This window comes from Cricetulus griseus, chromosome 2, assembly GCF_003668045.3.
Source record: "Cricetulus griseus strain 17A/GY chromosome 2, alternate assembly CriGri-PICRH-1.0, whole genome shotgun sequence".
Lineage (NCBI taxonomy): Eukaryota > Metazoa > Chordata > Mammalia > Rodentia > Cricetidae > Cricetulus > Cricetulus griseus.
Window position 1 is genome coordinate 50389397 of NC_048595.1, and position 18612 is coordinate 50408008.

The 18612-nt window shown below is 41.5% G+C and overlaps 1 protein-coding gene across 5 annotated transcripts in view; it reads left to right on the forward strand.

Annotated features, from left to right (window-relative positions):
- The first annotated feature begins 3090 nt into the window (after positions 1-3090).
- Dock7 (dedicator of cytokinesis 7) overlaps positions 3091-18612 on the forward strand; it is a 174308-nt gene continuing 158786 nt past the window's right edge. For 4 of the 5 annotated variants that reach the window (XM_027400470.2, XM_035439788.1, XM_035439789.1 and 1 more), the window contains exon 1: positions 3091-3315. In XM_027400470.2, coding sequence (XP_027256271.1) covers positions 3278-3315 — 38 coding nt within the window. In that variant the 5' untranslated portion in view covers positions 3091-3277. The remainder of the gene's footprint in view (positions 3316-18612) is intronic. The other variant, XM_027400472.2, reaches the window with a different exon arrangement.

Genomic DNA, 18612 nt, shown 5'->3' on the forward strand with positions numbered 1-18612 from the left:
ACAATAAACCCAAGTGTATGTCCCAGTCCTCCCTTCCTCTGGACTACACCCGTGTTACCTTCACAAGAGGTTTCAGTGATGGGACTATACCTTATAAACAGAACATATTCTGCCGGCAAAGTCAGAACTGTATCTCTACAAGGCAAACATCCTACCATTTTGTACTCTAGTCTCAGAGTCCTGAGCATGCCCTATCCCTAACCCTCATTGGCACTGCATTGAAGGGTGGGACATGGTATTCATAGGACTTTCCCTCTTCTTTCCCTTGCCATATCCCCAGGCCTTCTGCTTGAGGACCTTTTGAACATCCCCATGTCTAATGGAAAGACTGTCCTGATGCTTTTGTGCCACCAAATCTGTTTTGAGGCTACTCTGAATCTGGTCTCGGCTCTCGCTAAGTTGTTTAGCTGGCATCTTCCTGCTAGTGTGGAGCTTGGATCCTGAATCCCAGCCAATGATCAGACTACTGACACTTCCAGAACTACAACCAGCCTTTCTGCAAAGGTGAAAGCAGGAGGTAAACTCTGCTCACTTCTCACTGGCTCAAGTGTGGTAAGCTGTCTAGGGAGAACATCAATATTTCTAAATGCTGAAACTGGTGCTAGATGTACTAAACCAACTTCCTACAGTATTCCTACCTCACTCCTGAACATGCTTCCTAAGTACGTAAGTCTTTACCTCTTCAAGCAGATGCCTAATTCTGAGGATAGAAACAGGTTTTAATTACACCGTATTTCCAGGGATGAGCATTGGTTTTGACTGGATGAAGGCCTGTATCGGGTAAGATGAAATACCTGAAAGCCCAACTCAAGATAGTTTAAAACAAAACTCCAAACCAAATAAAACCCCAGCAAAGTCCAAGGCTCATGCCATGCCCTAAGGAGCTCATCTTTGGTATTTTGCTCTTCTCAATGTTCTGTGTGGCTCCATGCCCAGAAGAAGTTCACAATGGGAAGTCCCCAGTTCAGCAAGAACTTTAGTTCTACCTGGACCCGATGGTCTGGACCTGATTCATGTGCCTAACCTGAGGCTGGCTCATTGGGCAGGGACAGGTCCTTGGCTCGCCCGTAAAAGTAGGGGTGAGGGAACCAACTGCTCCAAGTCCAGAGGACTGAGATGTGGACACACACATGCATTCCTGCAAGGGAGGTGGGAATCATGAGCACTGGACAGTCAAAGCAATTCTATTTTTTCTTTCATTGCCAAATTCCATGTATCTTGTCTTTAGATTGGACCCTGTGGCATATGGGTACCGGCCCACACTGGACTTGTTCAGTGACTGACTGGTCTTCCGGAGGTCAGGGTCACACTTCCTGTGCGAAGTCTTCCTCAGAGACTCCATTTCTGCAGTGTACATTTTGGCTCTGCTTGTCCCATCCCCACTCTGTTTCCAGTAAGCTTCACAGTGCATGCAATGTCCTTTTTAGACTCTTTGGCAACTAGTGAGTCATGTATACAAAGAACTATTCAAAGCCAAATGTGCTCAGTCTCTAAGAGAGTACTGAAAAGATGTTTGTCAAGCTGAGATAAAGGCCTACAACATCTGCCTGGAGCATGAGAGCAGACAGGCCATCCAGGGACTATGAAGCAGCCAGGACAAAGTCAAGTAGAAGATGCATAATGGTACCACCTGTGAGGAAAGCACAGCCACTAACATTAGTGGCCACCATATTTCAGACCCTACTCTAAGACTAGTAATTCATTGCATCTTCAAAATATGCTGTCAAGCAGGTAAAATTACTTCCCTTATTTAAATAATTTGCTCAAAGTCACATGGTCAAGTAGAATGCAACTGTGTTCCTATCAATGGCAAGGTCAGGTACAGTGTTAATCTCTGGGTTAGAATTCTTTGAGCAGCTGTCATCTTTCTCTGAGGACTCAAATATTCTGAAAGCAGAACCGTGTCTTGTGTTCACTTTTGTATTTCTTCTAGAACACCTGTATTTAAGTAGACGTTAAATATATACTTGCTTCAAATAAGCTACCCTCACAGTAAACCAGTGTTTTTAAAAGCATCATGTTACTGGAGTGAGCACTGGTCCACCAACCCAGGTTAGAGTAGTACAGACAGGAAGTTATGGACCCACGTAATGGGAGGGTTTCAGTTCTGACTGTGTGACTGGGCAAGTGACCAGGCTTTAAGCCACAGGGCTTCTCTATGGTGAAAGAGAGGAAAACTGGATCTAACATGCTCCACAAAGACACAGGAGACATACAGTAACTGCAAATAAGGCTTACTAAATTCTTACAAATATTTAAGAGAAAAGCTGCGACAAGAAGCCAAGGAATTTTTCTTAGTTTCACCACAATTTCAATAACCAATGCATTAGGACAGAATGGACAAGGTCAGTTTCAGCGATAACCAGAGATTATTTTTAGAACATCAAAAGGGTGGAAAACAGAGCTCATCTCATAGATATGCATGTTTGGACATACGTGAAACGAGACACCAGAGTTACTGTGATGGACTCACAAGAGAATTCTTTACAGGAGTAACTGTTCCTGGGGATAAGTCCCGGGCTCTGGGCCTCCTATTCACGGGAAGAGTTTGCCATGTGTGACCCAAGGGCTCGTCACAGTCTCTGAGACAATTTCTTTCTCTCTAAAATGGACACAATCTACTTCAAAGAACTGTTATGGAGATTAAGTAAAACCATGCGTGTAAGCCGGCTATGCACCACATATTAGCGATTACCATACCACCTCTGCGGGAGAGTTGTTTCTACAAAGAAGAGCCATTGTTTCTCCGGCCAGACCCCACTCACGAGGTCGAGGCGTGCAAGAAAGATGCCCTAAACTGCCGGGAGTGGGAGCTGCCAGAACCGAGCTCAGCCATCCCCGGCCTCAAGGCCCTTTCCATCCATTTCCTAACCTTCCCTTTGGGGAAAGGCCAGCTGGGCGCACTTTCAGCGGCTACGGCCCTTCCTGGGTCTTCCCAGTCGTGAGTGCGCGGCGGCAGGGCAGGGAGGGCGCGGGGCCGGTTTCCACGCCCCGTGTCCCGTCGGCTCCCGCCAGCCACAACGGCCTTCCAGCCCGACCTCCAGCCGGGATTGGCGCGCGGGGCGGAGGCGGGGGAGAGGGCGGGGGCGGAGAGAGGTTCCTTGTGCGCGCCTCCTCGGCGCATTACGGTACCCTCGTTCCGGGCTGCGGCGGCCGGCCCAGCCTCGCGGTGGGGTCCGGAGAGCCGACGGGCGAGCGCGCGGGAGGGAGGGAGCACGAGCGGGAGCGTGAGGAGGAGGCCGCCCAGCCCCGCGCTCTGCCCCGCGCCGCCGCAGCCATGGCGGAGCGCCGCGCCTTCGCGCAGAAGATCAGCAGGTACGCGGCGGGGAACCCGGCCGGGCCTCGGGGGTGGGAGGGTGGGTGTGGCGCGGCTCCCGGGCCTTGCCGCGCGGTCCGGGGCCTGCAGCCCGCGCCTCGCCAGGCCCGCAGGGCGTGCGGCAGCTCGGCGGTTCTTTGTGTCCGCAGTCGAGTCCGCCCCGGCGCTCCACGCCCACGCGCCGGCTCCCGGCGCCCCAACAAAAGGAACTGGCGAGGAGGCCACGGCGCTCACGCCCGCACCCGCCGCCACCGCTGCCACCGCTGACAGCACCCGGGGTGTCCGGTTCGCACCGGCGCCTCTGCACCCACGCCTGCACACGCACACTGAGGCCGCAGTGCAAAGTTGCGGGCTGCGGGACACGGGAGCACCCCGCTTCCCCCGTGGGCTCGGTGGGCACCCTTTCTCTCGCCCCAGAGGAAGATGGATGACCTGACCCGCACTGTGCTTTATGCATGGGCCTGGCGTTCACCTCCTAGGAGTAAGCCACCCACCGAGGACAAGGTTTTCCAGTAGTTTACAGCCCGGTCCAAATAAAAACTGAAGGATATTTGTAGAATTGAACTATGGAATGTACTTAGAGATAGGGCACTGGGGATGTTTTTTTTTTTCTTTTTTTGTGGGGGTTTGGTTGTTTCGATAAAACCTTATTTCTGTGACTTAAGATTTAAAGAAAGACAACATTTCAAGTGCATTTTTTTGATGATTGTATTATTTTCCTGTTGTTCTGAATCTTTTTAGCTTGTTGACATTTCTCTTTGGTTGTGTCAGAGAAAGGCTTTTTTAGCTTCTGGACCTCCCCAATATTAAGGGTTTTGGGACATGTTTTTTTCATTTAAAACTAGCATCTTGTTTTGCATATCTCCTTTGGCCAAGATCGAGTGTAAAACGTCTCTCTCCCTCTCTTTCTCTCTCTTTTCTTTTGAGTTTGAAAACATGTATTTCATTTTCTTAAGATAAATTCTTAGGAATGTGGGCCCTACTGGAAGACCAAGATGAAGTCAAATACCGAGGGTTGTTTTCTAAATTGGGACCTTGTTGAGACTCTTGCTTTTAGTTGTCTCATCTGAAAGATGATAAATAATGGTATTTAGCTTATAGGATTGCCATGAATAGTAAATGGTCATTTTTTTTTTGTATAAAGTGCATAATTAGCATAGTGTATTACCTAAACTGCCATCAAACACTTGTAATTGGAAATTATTATTTGTTTTGGGGCCTTAAGGCATGCCATTACTGAACACATTTTGTACATTTCTATAGTTTATGTCTCATACAGTAAACACAACTTTGAGAGCAGGTATGAAATAAAAGCAATGTTCCTTGTCTGTGTGTGAATGGAGTTACCAGATGGAACCAGACTGGTCTCAAGAAAGAAAATAGAATCTGTTGTGGAAAACAGCTTCAAGTACAAGGAAAGATAGTCTTGAAAGTTACAAAATTAAGGCAGGGGAATGAAGAGTGTGCCACCGGCAAGAGAGACACTTAGGTAGACATGGCAGTGATGAGTGAGTGATTGGCTATGCAAGTTGAGGCAGCGTGGACAGGCAGCTTCATAACTGTGCACCTAGCTGGATAATGGAAGGAGTCCCTGAGGTCCTGTGTACAGGAGGAATCCTTTTAAGAGTGGGAGAAACTGCTGGATGGAAATGATGATTTGGGTTTGGACATCTTGGCTTTGATGGCTTATAAATCATTTAAATGAAAACATCCATTAGATTTTTGGTGCTGGTTTGGGACACAGGAGAGCTGGGGATTTAGAATCCAGAGTCATCAGCAAGTAGATTGTAACTGAAGCCAGTGGAGCTGATAGGATTGTCAAGGACAGAATGCTGTATGTAGTTATCTGTCATGAGTGAATACTGGCCTCCTTGTTACTGAGCATTATTAAATCATACTTCTGAAGAAATGATTGCTGTGCTTTTAAATTCCCTAATAGTGGAAACAGCACAGTGTCTGGGGATAAATTCGGCTTGACAGCCTGGCTGGCCCTGCCACTCATTGAATAAACTTTAGCAAGTTACTTGACTTCATTTCCACTTAATGACCTAAAAATGGTGATAGAATTTCTAGGACTTTCCTCAGAGGGTTGTGATGAGGTTAAGGAAACTTGTATCTCTAAAATGTTTCAAATGAAGCCTTGTGTGCAGTAAGCACTGAGCAAATAGCAGCTATTTCATGTTTGCAGTGTTTATGAAATGAGGCTTAGGACCTTTTCTTCAAAATGACAGTCTTTTCCATTATATTTGCATTTATGAAATTCATTGCTCTGTAAAAACCTACTGCTGTGTGAAACTTTATTTAAAAAAAAGATTCATGATGGTCCAGAAATCTTTTTAAAGACCCATGCCGGTCAGCTTTTCTGGCTGAGCTCCTTTTTCAGCCCTTTTCTTGAAGTGCTGTTACTTTTTTTGAGGCAGGATCTGATTTTGAAAGTTCATTACTCGTGTAACCTTGACTGGATTGCTTACCTCAGCTCAGCTTTGCCAAGCCCCATGCATTTTGCTCATATCAAGAAATTGCCTTTTCTCTGATCTTTCTCCTTTCTGAGGTCCTGGCTTATGCATATATGAAGTTTAACTATTTGCAGATTAACGGTGCGGGTTTTCCTTTGGATCATTTTGTCCTGTGTACTTGATATTTAACAAGAGGATGATCATTTGTGTACATTTTTACTAGATTCTTCTTATTATAACCTAGGGAGGCACAACAACGTAGTAGATTATTGGTTTGGGGACCAAATTGCACAGGTTGAAACTCTGCCCACACTGCATTATGGCTGGGTAGTTCCAAACATTTGATCAGATCTCCTTGTTTTGGTTTTCCAAAAGCCCGCATACAATTTATGGGAGGATTAAATGAATGAATATCCTAGAAACACTTGAAACTGCCTGGGACATAAGCATTAAAAAATGGTACCCACTGCTTTGTTGCCAGGATATTATTTGCTAATAGTAGTACTATTTTCTAGATTAGATGCCAGTACCTAAATTGTCATTCAAACTCTTCTGAGTTTAGTTACTGTATTTTTTTATGTGTATTTTCTTTTTGCAACATATTTTCCATAGTAGGCCCCCCAACCCCACTGCTGATGTCACAACTTAATGCTTATTTTCTTGTCCTTCAACTTTTGATTAGCTATAATTTTTGCCAGGAAGCAGAATTAATGAAAACTTGTTCTTTTGGAAGGGAGCAGGTGTTTCAGAGGACTGAATGTAGCTCAAACTTAACCTCCTCTCTGCTTGTGATTCTGACTGTGTGAACCCAGTTATAGTTCCATGATTTTTTTTTTTTTTGTTCACCTTATCCTCAAAAATCCTTTTATTTACTTATTTATTGATTGTTGTAGAATTGAGCCCAGGGTGCCATGAGTGCTAGGTGAGCACTCTGTACCACTGATCTACATCCCAGCCCTTATCGCACTAATTTTTTTTTTTTTTTGGTTTTTCGAGACAGGGTTTCTCTGTGTAGCTTTGGATCCTGTCCTGGAACTCACTCTGTAGACCAGGCTGGCCTCAAACTCAGAGTTCTACCTGCCTCTGCCTTCCTAGTGCTGGAATTAAAGGTGTGCTCAAGCACCCGGCATGTCATTGTATTTTCGAAGACTATTTCTTATCACTTTCTCAGAATCTTGGCTCTGCACGGTTCCCTTTTCATTCTAACATTTTTATTCCGGCTAAGAGACCTTTATTCTCTGTCATAGACTTCCTATGCCTGTCTCACTATAAAACAAAGACCTGTTGAGTTGTCTGGCATTCCTAGCTGCCACCAATTATTGATTTTTCATTTCTAGTCACGGTTCTCTCAGGTATATGCCATCGCCATGACTACTTCCTGCTTCTCTTAGGAATGCTTAGGCTATGTGAGCATGCTTAGCTTATGTGTTCCTGAGTTGCAATCTGCAGTTAACCCTTGACACTTTTCCTAGCCTTAGCACTGACTTCAGGAGCTTGTCCCTCTCCTGCCTCCTTCTTCCCCTGGCTTGCTATAAAGTAACAAAGTGAATGCACTTCAGTTACAATAATGAATAAATCTTACAGTCTAATTTTGGGAAAAAGAAACAAAAAAGATACTGCTAGATCAGTTCTTGAATGTTCAAGTGCTATGTGGATGCTGGAACTGAAGAAGTGTTTGCCTGCTACCTCTGTGCAGCCACAAAGCGTATTTCAGCACATCCCTAGGCAATCACAGCCCCAATCTCTCCACCCTCTTACTCATATGTGTTGCAGGCACAGCTTTAATCAGGAATACAGTTTTCTGAAAGTGGGAAGCCCAAGCATTCCCTTGTGTTCTAAGGTTCTCTATAATCTGGTCTCTCTTTCATTGACTCATTCTTTAGTTTACACTTTATTCTCCAGTCAGAGGTGTTTTCATTGTATGATAACTATAATTATAACTATGGTACTGTATACCATAACTATAACTATTCTGTTATGATTGTTTTCATTTGTGATTTATATTCCTTTAAATTTTTTGTATGCCTTTTTAAAAACTAGAATATTTATTTAGTGTGTGTGTTATGTGTGTGTGTTTGTATGCTACATGCTACCATATTCATGTGGGGGTCAGAGTGTAAGACCCCTGGAAAGCTCAGGCTTCCAGAATCTTAGCCCAGGACCTCGGCCACCCCAATCACAGAATGGAGGTGAAAGCTTGATGCAAATTGCATGAGGCTTTATTGTAGTTTAACGAGCTAACCCCATGTTAGCTCGGGTCTTTGATCCACCCGTCATGTCGGATGGCTAGCAAAGACAGTTGGAAGCCGCTGCATATAGATCTTTATAGGGCAGCGTAAGGGGAGTGTCTAGGGGTATGCACAGGCTCAGGATTGGTGTGCCTCCAGGCTTGGAGGGTTTGCCCTGTGTTGATTGGTCAACTGGTTGTTATGGCCCATAGGCCTTCCCAGGGTGGTTGCTATGCTCTGTGCCTCATTGCTGTGCACTTGTCCTTAAAGCACACCCAGAGCCATAAAGCATAGCACCACCAGCTAACTTCTGATTGGTTCTTTGCCACGAGGCAGGCATCTGATCTCTAAGTGACCAAGGCAAGGTTATGGCAAGCACGTGTTCGGCTGTTATGGCTGCCGAAATGGGGAGCTGGCCCCTTCAAGAGGACAACTTACAGATGTCAGATGTCAGTTCTCTCCTTTTACTGTGTGGGTCCCAGTGTTCTAACTCAGGCCCAGGTTGATGGTAAGCACCTTTATCTGCTGTGTCATCTCATAGCTGCTGCGATAAATTTCTCTTTAAACATCTTGCTGCTGTGGCATGTGTATGTACCCCTTTCTCAAGAAATAGTAAAAGTGTAGCTTAAAATTTTAAACAAGGCAGATCTTATCCTTTCTGAGATTATTCCAATCCACTTTGCTGAGTTTGGGGATAACCTTTACTTCCTGTTTTGTTCTTATCACCTGTGGATCCTTTTCTAAGCAATGTAGTTTTTCTTCTCTGCTTTTGAAGGTATTTAAACAGTGTTGTATTGCATGCTTGTTTCTTTTATTCTCTTGCTTTTGCTAAAATTATATTGTGAAGTTTGTTCATGGTTGCAGTTAAAGTTCATTTATTTTTGTGGTTTTGTAGTGTTTTATTGCATAAGTACCCCATGATGCTGTTTCTGACTGCTAGACAGCGTGTGTATTCTAGCACCCCTGTATGCCTAAGTTTCTCTATGGCAGTGATTCTCAGCCTTCCTAATGCTACAATTCCTCATGCCGAGGTGACCCCCTACCATAAATCATTTTTGTTGCTATTTCATAACTGTAATTTTGCTGCTGTTATGAATTGTAAATATCTGATATGCAGGGTTGTTCCTGTGAAAGGGTTGTTTGACCCCCAAAGGGTCTAAGGTATACTCAACTCTGGAATTCCTGGTTTAGAGGTATTTTGTTGTTATTTGTAGCAATTTTATTTATCACCAGGCTTATTAGGAGAGTCTATGCTATTCTCTAAAGGGATGGTAGAGATTTTTGCCCCCACAACAATATTGCTTCCCATAGTTTCTGTTACTTGGTGTTGCCAAGTTTTTCAATTTTGTTGGTGTATTGGATTCATGATGCTAGCACATTGTAAAGTTTTAATTTTTATTTACTGAATTATTAACGAAGTTGAGTTCTGCTTTGTGTGTTTATTGACTATTTGAATGCCTTGTTTTGTTTAAATTGCCTATTTAAATCTTTGTGGACACCCCCCTCCATTTTTTCCTTTGTGATTTTGTGTGGGTACTTTGCATACAGTCAGCAAACTACTCATTTATTGGTTATTTGTATAGCAACCCCTATTATGGCTTATTTTCCATCCTTTCTAGGGAACTTCTTGAAAAATAAGTTCTCAGTTTTAATGCTGCTTATATTTCTCATTGTTGCTATGGTTATTATTTCATGTTTGCTTGTTCGCTTGCTTGTTTTTTTGATACAGGATCCCATGTAGTCCAGGCTGGCCTATGTAGTGGAGGATGACCTGACCTTGAACTGATCTTTCTTTCTCGACCTCCTGAGGGCTGAAGTTACAGGCTACCATGTCCAATATATAGGACGAGGAGATCAAACCCATAGTTTCCTGCATGCTAGACAGTCTACTAAACTGAACTCAGGTCAACCCCAGTACCTTATTGCTCTTGCACAAGAAACCTCTCCTTATCCTGAGGTAGACATTTGTCTGTATTCACAAAAACCTGAGCTGAGGTTTGTATTCCTCCTGACTTAATATGGGAACAGAATGAACTTGTAACTTCCACCTCTGACATAAGTTCTGATTTTGTTACATAGATCTGGTTGTGTGTCTTTTCGCCAGTTACAGTGTTTTTAATTCTGTTTACCTTCAGGATTTAGTAGACTGGTTATTCTCTCTTTTAATAATAAAAAGAGTACCTTGGTTTCGTTTAACCCTTTGAAATTCTATATAAATTTTAGACTATATCCCACCCCCAAAATAAAAACAAACAAACAAACAAAATCAAAAAAACAAGAACTTCCCACACACACCCTATTAGGATTATATTGGAATTACATTGAACTTACACATCAGTTTGGTGGAAAATGATGCTTTTAATACCAAGTTTGAAATCCACAATCCACAGCATTTCTCTTTAACTATCTAGGACCTTGTTATGACAGAGAAAAAAAAAAAAAAAAAAAAGCGCCATAGTTTCCTCTGTGAGGTCCTGCATGTCTTTAGTTAGGTTTATTTCTACGTATCCAAAACTTTATATTCAGCTAAATCTCACTAAACTGTTGTTGATTATAAAGCATGTCTGTAGATTCTTTGGTATTTTCTACGTATATAGTCATATTTTCTGGGACCTACAAAATTAGTTTTCAACTGTTAAGAACTTTAAATTAATTTTTTTCTTAATAACTTTAAAATTATTTGTTTAGTTATTTTGCTCTGTAGTTGGATCATAATAGCTCCCAAAGACCTGTAACTAACAGGTGGTTCCCAGGTGGCTTTTGGGAAGTTGATGGGACCTTTAAGAGCCTAGGGAGAGGATTGTAGGTCATTAGAAGCATAGCACTGATGGGATTGGGGCCCTGGCCTATTCTTCTTTTTCTTTTTCTTTTTCTTTTTGGTCATAAAATGACCAGGTTTGCTCTGCCATGTCCTTACTTCATGATGTGTTTGTTACCTACTATGGGCCTAAAGCAAAGGGGCCGATGTTGAGAACTGGAAGTTTGGCAAATGAGCCCAAACAAAACTTGTGTCTTTGTAGTTCACCTATGTAAGGTGTCTTGCTGTAGTGATGCAAAGCTGCCCATTGACTTGCTTTGTTGTGCAGCCTTCACTACTTCTGTTTAACTTTGCATTAATGTTGAGTGTTCTTGCTAGGTTTGTGAGCTCAGAGCATTCTGTGTCTAGACAATTGCTGAGAGGTGACTCTTTCTTTCTTTCTTTCTTTCTTTCTTTCTTTCTTTCTTTCTTTCTTTCCTTCCTTCAAAATTTTTTCAGACTTTATTCCCTAAAACAAAGGCTAAGGATTGAGAATTGAGGGTTTGTTTGGCATAGTACAATCCCAGGGCATCAGCAACAAGAGAAAGTAGGTTAAGGCTCAGAAAGATGAGAAGTGATGTAAGGAGGCCTGTCTTCCTGGCTGCTGCTTCACAAATAACTGGAGGGAGAGGATTTGGCAGGTGTTCTTGATGGCCTTGAGGAGTATCTGTGGACAGAGAAAGCCTTCCTCGGTAGGATTTGTTTTCTCCCGTTCTAGGCAGCTCAGTGTCCAGGGTTAAGCCTACTTTGTTGAGTTATTGGGCTTTTTAGCAGTCACTTTGGATGTCTTGTACCTTTTCTTTTCTTTTAATAATTTATTTATTTTATATGCATTGGTGTTTTACCTGCATGTATGTCTGTGTGAGGGTGTTGGGTCCCTTGGAACTGGAGTAACAGACAGTTGTGAGCTGCCATGTGGGTGCTGAGGATCAAACCTGGATCCTCTGAAAGAACAGTTAGTGCTCTTAACAGCTGAGCCATTTCTCCTGCCCATCTTGTTACTTTTTCATAGGCTTAAAAAACAAACAAACAAACAAAAAAACCAAAAGGAGTTTTAAAATGCAATTACAGAAGTTCAAATCAGATTATTTTACATAGAAAGAGTAGTGCTAATTCATATAACAAGGACATCTGTTCAACCATGTTCATAGCAGCATTATTTGTAATAGCCAGAAACTGGAAGCAGCCTACATGTCCCTCAACCAAAGAATGGATAGAGAAATTGTGGTACATTTACACAATGGAGTACTACTCAGCAGAAAAATAAAAAACAAAAAACAATGGAATCTTGAAATTTGCAGGAAAATGGATGGAACTTGAAGAAACCATTCTGAGTGAGGTAACCCAATCACAAAAAGACAAACATGATATGTACTCACTCATATGTGGACCTGCTTTATGATACATAGTAGTGACCGTGCTTTATCAGAGCTGTTTTTAATAATGTTGCTCAGAATGGTTTCCTCCCAGATGATGATTGAGAAGCTAATTAAAAAAAAAAAATGGTTCCAGGTACCACAAGAGTAACAGAACTGTGCTGTTTTTCTGGGATTTTGTTTTTTACTTTTTTTTTAAAAAAAAAAAAAAAATGGAGAGTCCTGGATGTCTCTACAATTTTGTTCAATTGACTGCAGAACCTGGAAAAGCTGTTGCTGCTATTGATGCATAACATACTGCCATTATTGGTCTTTTTATATAAATATAAATATATATACATATATAATTTGAATTTTTGGAAACTTTAGCTGTGCTGTCAACTTTGGAAAAAAGTATCCCAGTTTACTGTGTTGAGTTGGCATTGTACAAAAATTAACAGCCATATTGGTCTAGAAATGTTGAACTTAATTTTTTTCCATTTGTACAGAGGTAATGCACTGTATTAAATATGTAAGGTCTTAAAAAAAAAGGAAGGGATTTTGAGAGCCCATCCCTTGTGAAGGGATGCTCTCTTGACCTGGACACATGGGATAGGGCCTAGGCCTGGCCCAGGATGATGTGGTAGACTTTGGGGAACCCCTTTTGAGGGCCTTACCCTGCCTGGGGAGTGGAGGGGGGATGGCTAGGGACAGGTGGGATGTTGGGGGGGAGGGAAGGGATTGACATCTGAAGCAAGCTTGTTCCTAATTTGAACTAATAAAATAAAAGAAAAAAAAAGAAAAAAAATTGGGTTGTTCATTGCTAGGATATATAAATACTGTTGAGTACTCAAGTAATATCCTAAGATCTTGATAAATTTATTTTCCTGTCTTTTCATGGGTTTCTTAAAATTTTCTACGTGGAGTATAATTTTTTTGTTTTAAATTTTTTAATTCATTTTACATACCAACCACAGTCCCCCCTCCCTCCCCTCCTCCTACTCCCTCCCCTCTCCAACCTACTCCCCATCCACTCCTCAGAAAATGTTAGGCCTCCAAAGAGGAGTCAACAAAGTCTGACACATTAAGTTGCGACAGGACCCCCCACCCCCACCCCATTAAGGTTGAGCAAGTCATCCCACCATAGGGAATGGGCTCCAAAAAAGCCAGCTCATGCACCAGAGATGGATCCTAGTCCTACTGCCAGGGGGTCCCACAAACAGACCTAGCTACACAACTGTCACCCACATGCAGAGGGCCTAGTTTGGTTCTTTGCAGGCTCCCTAGCTGTTGGTCTAGAGTCAGGAAATCCCATGAACTTAGGTTAGTCTAGCCCCCTTTGAAAAATAAAATGTTTTGAACCAAGGTCTCACCAAGTTTCTATGTAGAGTATAATTTTCATGAGTAAAAGACAGTTTTATTTCCTTGGCTTTCAATCCGATTTTTTTTTTTGTTTGTTTGTTTTTTGTTTTTTGTTTTTCGAGACAGGGTTTCTCTGTGTAGCTTTGGAGCCTATCCTGGCACTCGCTCTGGAGACCAGGCTGGCCTCGAACTCACAGAGATCCACCTGCCTCTGCCTCCCGAGTGCTGGGATTAAAAGTGTGTGCCACCAACGCCCGGCTTCAATCCGAATATTTTTATTTCCTCTCTCTTATCCCCTGTTCCCTTTCCTTTCCCTTTAACTCCCATATTTGTCTGTTGAATGAGTGGAGCATCCTTCAAGGGAACAAAGTCAGCAAATCTCACCCTACCCCATGTGCATGTGTATGTCCACCTGCCTGTGTGTCTTTGTTCTTTGTTATATACATGTTTGGAGGCCAGAGGTCAATGTCAGGTGTAATTTCAGTTGCTGTCCACGCTGTTTTGAGACAAGGTCTATTGTTGAAGCTGGAGTTCTCTCATTTGGCTGGACTTTTGGCCAGGAAGCCCTAAGGAGTCTCCTGTTCTGGGATTATAGGTGTGTGCTGCCATGCCCAGTTTAGATTTTTTCTTTTATGTTTTAATATTATAGTATAATCATTGTATCGTTTCACCCCTTCCCATTCCTCCTTCCAAACCCTCCCATATACTCACCCTTACTCTCTTTCAAATCCATAGCTTCTTTTTTCATTAATTATTGTTATGTACAGACATACATGTTCTTAAATGCATAAATACAACTTGCTCAGTCTCTCTAAAGCTATTTGTAGGTTTTCAGGGCTCATCATTTGGTAATGAGTAACTAATTGATGTGCTCTCCCCTGGGGAAGACTACTTCCACTCTCAGCATTCCTTAGTTGCTGTAGTTCTTTGTGTAGGGTTGAGCCCCACGAGCTTTCCCCATCCACTTAAGGGTTCTCTTGCTATATTGTGCAGCTCATGTTTAGACAGCCATGTTGGTGAGACTTTATGGTGTAGCTTCTGGCATTCCTAGGAGATATAATTTCACAGCAAACTGAAGAGACACCCAGCTTTTTAGCTGGGTGCTGGGTCAAACTCTGGTTCTTGTGGGGCAAGCATTTTAACAGCAGCTGCCACTGTCTTTGCAGCAGCCTTGCTGTGCGTGATGTGCTTTCACTGCTGCTGATCCTTCTCAGTCTGACTGGTCAGTCACATGATGTCCTATCACCAAATTCTGCTGATTTTTACTTCTTTTCCTCACCAAATCTTACAGAGTATTTGGTTCTTCCTGATGTTGTTTTCGAAACAGTGTTTTGTGACATGATCTTTACAGCCAATTTCTTCAAGTAGTGTTCAGGATGGCTCAGGCGTGCATCTTTTGCCCAGTGTAATCCATCCTGAAAGCATTACTTCTGTCTTTCTTCTTGCTGATGCAGTCTCCATAGAGAAAAGACAGTTTATCCTGTCATTTCATATCTCAGTCGATGAGCTTCTGTAGCCTTAGAATCTCAGAGGGCTCATCATCTGACAGCATAACAGGTAAGTACGTGGTAAGACCTGTTTCCCAGTGGCTTGGGATTTTGATAAGGTGACTGTCACTCTAGCAATCTCTCCTTGGAATATAGTGTAGAGTGCAGGCAAGTTCTCCATACCCTTAGTGTTTTATGACTCCTTCATTTCTCTTCCACTAAAGCTAATTCAGGTGTGTTCCTGGCTGGAGACTAGGGACTTGCCGCTTGATATCCTTTATCAACTGTAGCTGAGGGTGACAGCCTGGTGTTGTAAAACTGGTGTCTCCCTGACTGGACTCTTTTGTGACCTCTACTCTTCCTCATACTTCACCTTTTATTTTCCTGCCCTATTTCTTTGGCTAGAACCTCCAGTGTAGTGTTGAACTAGTAGAAATCCTTGCTTTCTTCCTGATCTAAGGAAAACAATATTCAGATTTTCACAAGTGTATTGTGTTGTGCCCCCTGATCCCCCCTAAAGAATTTTTACTATGTAGACAAAGCTGTTCTTGAACTGATAGAGATCCCCCTGGCTCTGCTTCAAGAGTGTTGGGATTAAAGGTGTGTACCACCATGTCTGGCTACAAGCATGTTATGAATTGTAGTGAAATACTGTAGGAAGGGGTAAAGGAGAGAGCACACATTTGAGAGCACACATTCTAACATTAAAAGTTAGAATAATCCAGTATGGTGGTTTGTGTTTATAGTCCCTCCCAGCACTCTGGAGCTGAGGCAGGGACATCTTATGAGTTTGTCCAGCCTGGAGTACAGAGGAGACCTTGTCTTAAAAACAGGAAAAACAAAACAAAACAAAACCCCCCAAAAAACCTCTGAATAAACTAGGATTTACTAATGTATATAACTTATACAAAGAATATGATTTATATGTTTGTGGGCAAAACGATTCTGACTCCATTCTTAAGAAATAGGGGATGGAATTAAGGGTGTGTGTGTGTGTGTGTGTGTGTGTGTGTGTGTGTGTATTATATATGTATAATTTTATTTATTTATTTTTGAGGATTGACTTTTTACTGTAGGCTTTTTTCACCTGTTTCTACTTATAAATTTTAGGTCAGTACCAACATTTTCAGGTACTTTTTTGAGTTTTCTCCCCCCTCTGTATTATAATTTAATATGTTCTATAGAGTGGGGAGCAGTGTTGTTACTGTGTTAGCAGCAGAAATTAAGATATACTGAAATACACAATACTTCATAAGGCTTTGGCATGTATCCTGAAATTGTGTCAGATGGGAACCATGAAACAGCTGTTATCTTTTTTAAAATTTCAATATATATTGAAATATGTATATTTTTATTTCAAACGTAATACTTAGAAAATGAGTTATATTTGAAGTGTTGAATACATCAAGAAGAACTCTTTCTGTTCTGTTGTCTACATCTCATCCTGAGTTTAATTTTCTTTGGCTTTCAGTGGTCTTGCTGGTCCAGTCCTCTGGCTCATCCTAAAGACTTTAGACAAGTTCACATAAAAGTGACTCAAAGACAGTGCCTCAACTTACAGTTGAGTGTCTGTAAAAGACTGGAGACAGAGTGTAATAGTGATGGCCATTGGAGTGTTCCTACTGCTCTTGTTAGTTTGTTATTAGGCATTTTCACTGTCTTTACCTGAGGTATGAACTAACTTTGGGCAAATAGAGAAATAGTAAACATGAACTATAACCAGAATTGTTAGCTTTTGAAAACTTGATCGTGTGCGTGTGCGTGTGCGTGTGCGTGTGCGTGTGCGTGTGCGTGTGCGTGTGCGTGTGCGTGTGTGTGTGTGTGTGTGTGTGTTAGTGTGTGACTTTTCCTCTTTTTGAGGCAGTGCCTTACACTGTTGCTCAGGTGGCCTGGACTTATGGCAATTCTTCTGCCTTAATCTTTAAAGTGCTAGAATGATGGGAGTTTATAGCTAGGCCTGTTGTAGAGATCTAACTTAAACCCCCCTGCCCCTATCTTTTTTAGGGCTAGGCAAGCTATTTTATATTTTATAGTTTCTAAACCTATTTTTCTCACTATAAAATCATTTTCTACAGAAAATTTAGAAATACGAAAGGCCCAAAAGGAAGACAAAAGTCACCCATAATTCTCAATCTTTGCCTTGGAGAATTTATATTCAAGTGATAATGTTTGGGAAAACTAGAAATACCATAGTGTCCATGAATAGAGGCTTGTTGAATACATTTTGGTGTATCCACTGAATGGACTGTATAGCAGATTAACAGTGGTAAACTGTGGCATCACTATGTTCATATCTTGGCATCTTTCCTAGTTAATTATGTAACTATGATGACCTTGAAACTGCACTATCCTTATATAGTACTTGTTTCATAGGGTGTTCCTGAATATTAAATGTAGCTTTGTACACTGTAAGTGCTTGACAAATGTTGCTAGTATTATTAATTTTTTTATGCTTATTGGAAAATCTCTCAAAATATAAGTTACGAGGAAAAGATAGTGAGATACAATGTTTGCACACTTAAAAAAATAAAGATTTGCTCTTTCCCTATCCTTTTTTTTGTGAAGTATATCCATGAAGGTATTAAGTGGTTAAAGGTTTATATTTGAGAGAGTTTCACTGTAAATTTGGAAGTAGTATGAAAGAGCTTTTTTTTTTTTAAAAAAAAAGAAAAACTTTTGTTGTGAATTTTAAAAAATGAATGCATATAACTTCTTTTATTTATTTTTTTAAAGATTTCTTTCTTATGCCAGTATTTTGTTTTTTTCTCTTCATTACAAAATCTTATTGTCTTTGTTTTCTATACTAACTCCCTAAAAAAGCCTTTTGCTGATATACTAAAGGCAGAAATTATTTTATGATAACTAAACAGATTACATATCTGAAATTGTTTAAAATTTTTACATTAAATTAGAGAATACTATGTCAAACAATAACTTTTTTAAAAAACCCTCTTTGGTATAAAAATGAATGAAAATGAAGTCAAGTAGGCTTTTAAAGAAATGCGCGGATGTTTAGACTCTTCTGAAGATTGAGGCTGAACCTGGCCAGTACCTGCCTTGCAGTAATAACTGGAGCACATTTCTTTTTCAGATAAATCAGATTGGTTTACTGTGAAAGCTGTGAAATCTCACATTCTATAGGTCTCCAAATTCACTTCCACTATTTGCTTCCTCCCCCTACACTTATGTCAGTTTATTCTCTCTCCCACGATGTCTTGGACATTGATGTCTCCAAATTCACTTCCACTATTTGTTTCTTCCCCCTACACTTATGTGAGTCTAGGTCTCTCTCATGATGTCTTGGACATTATGTCTCCAAATTCACTTCCACTATTTGCTTCCTCCCCCTACACTTATGTGAATTTAGTCTCTCTCCCACAATGTCTTGGACATTGATGTCTCCAAATTCACTTCCACTGTTTTCTTCCTCCCCCTACACTTATGTGAGTCTATTCTCTCTCTCATGATGTCTTGGACATTATGTCTCCAAATTCACTTCCACTATTTGCTTCCTTCCCCTACACTTATGTGAGTCTAGTCTCTCTCCCACAATGTCTTGGACATTGATGTTGTATGGTTGGGATTTGACTTCTGTCTTCAAGGCACGCAAC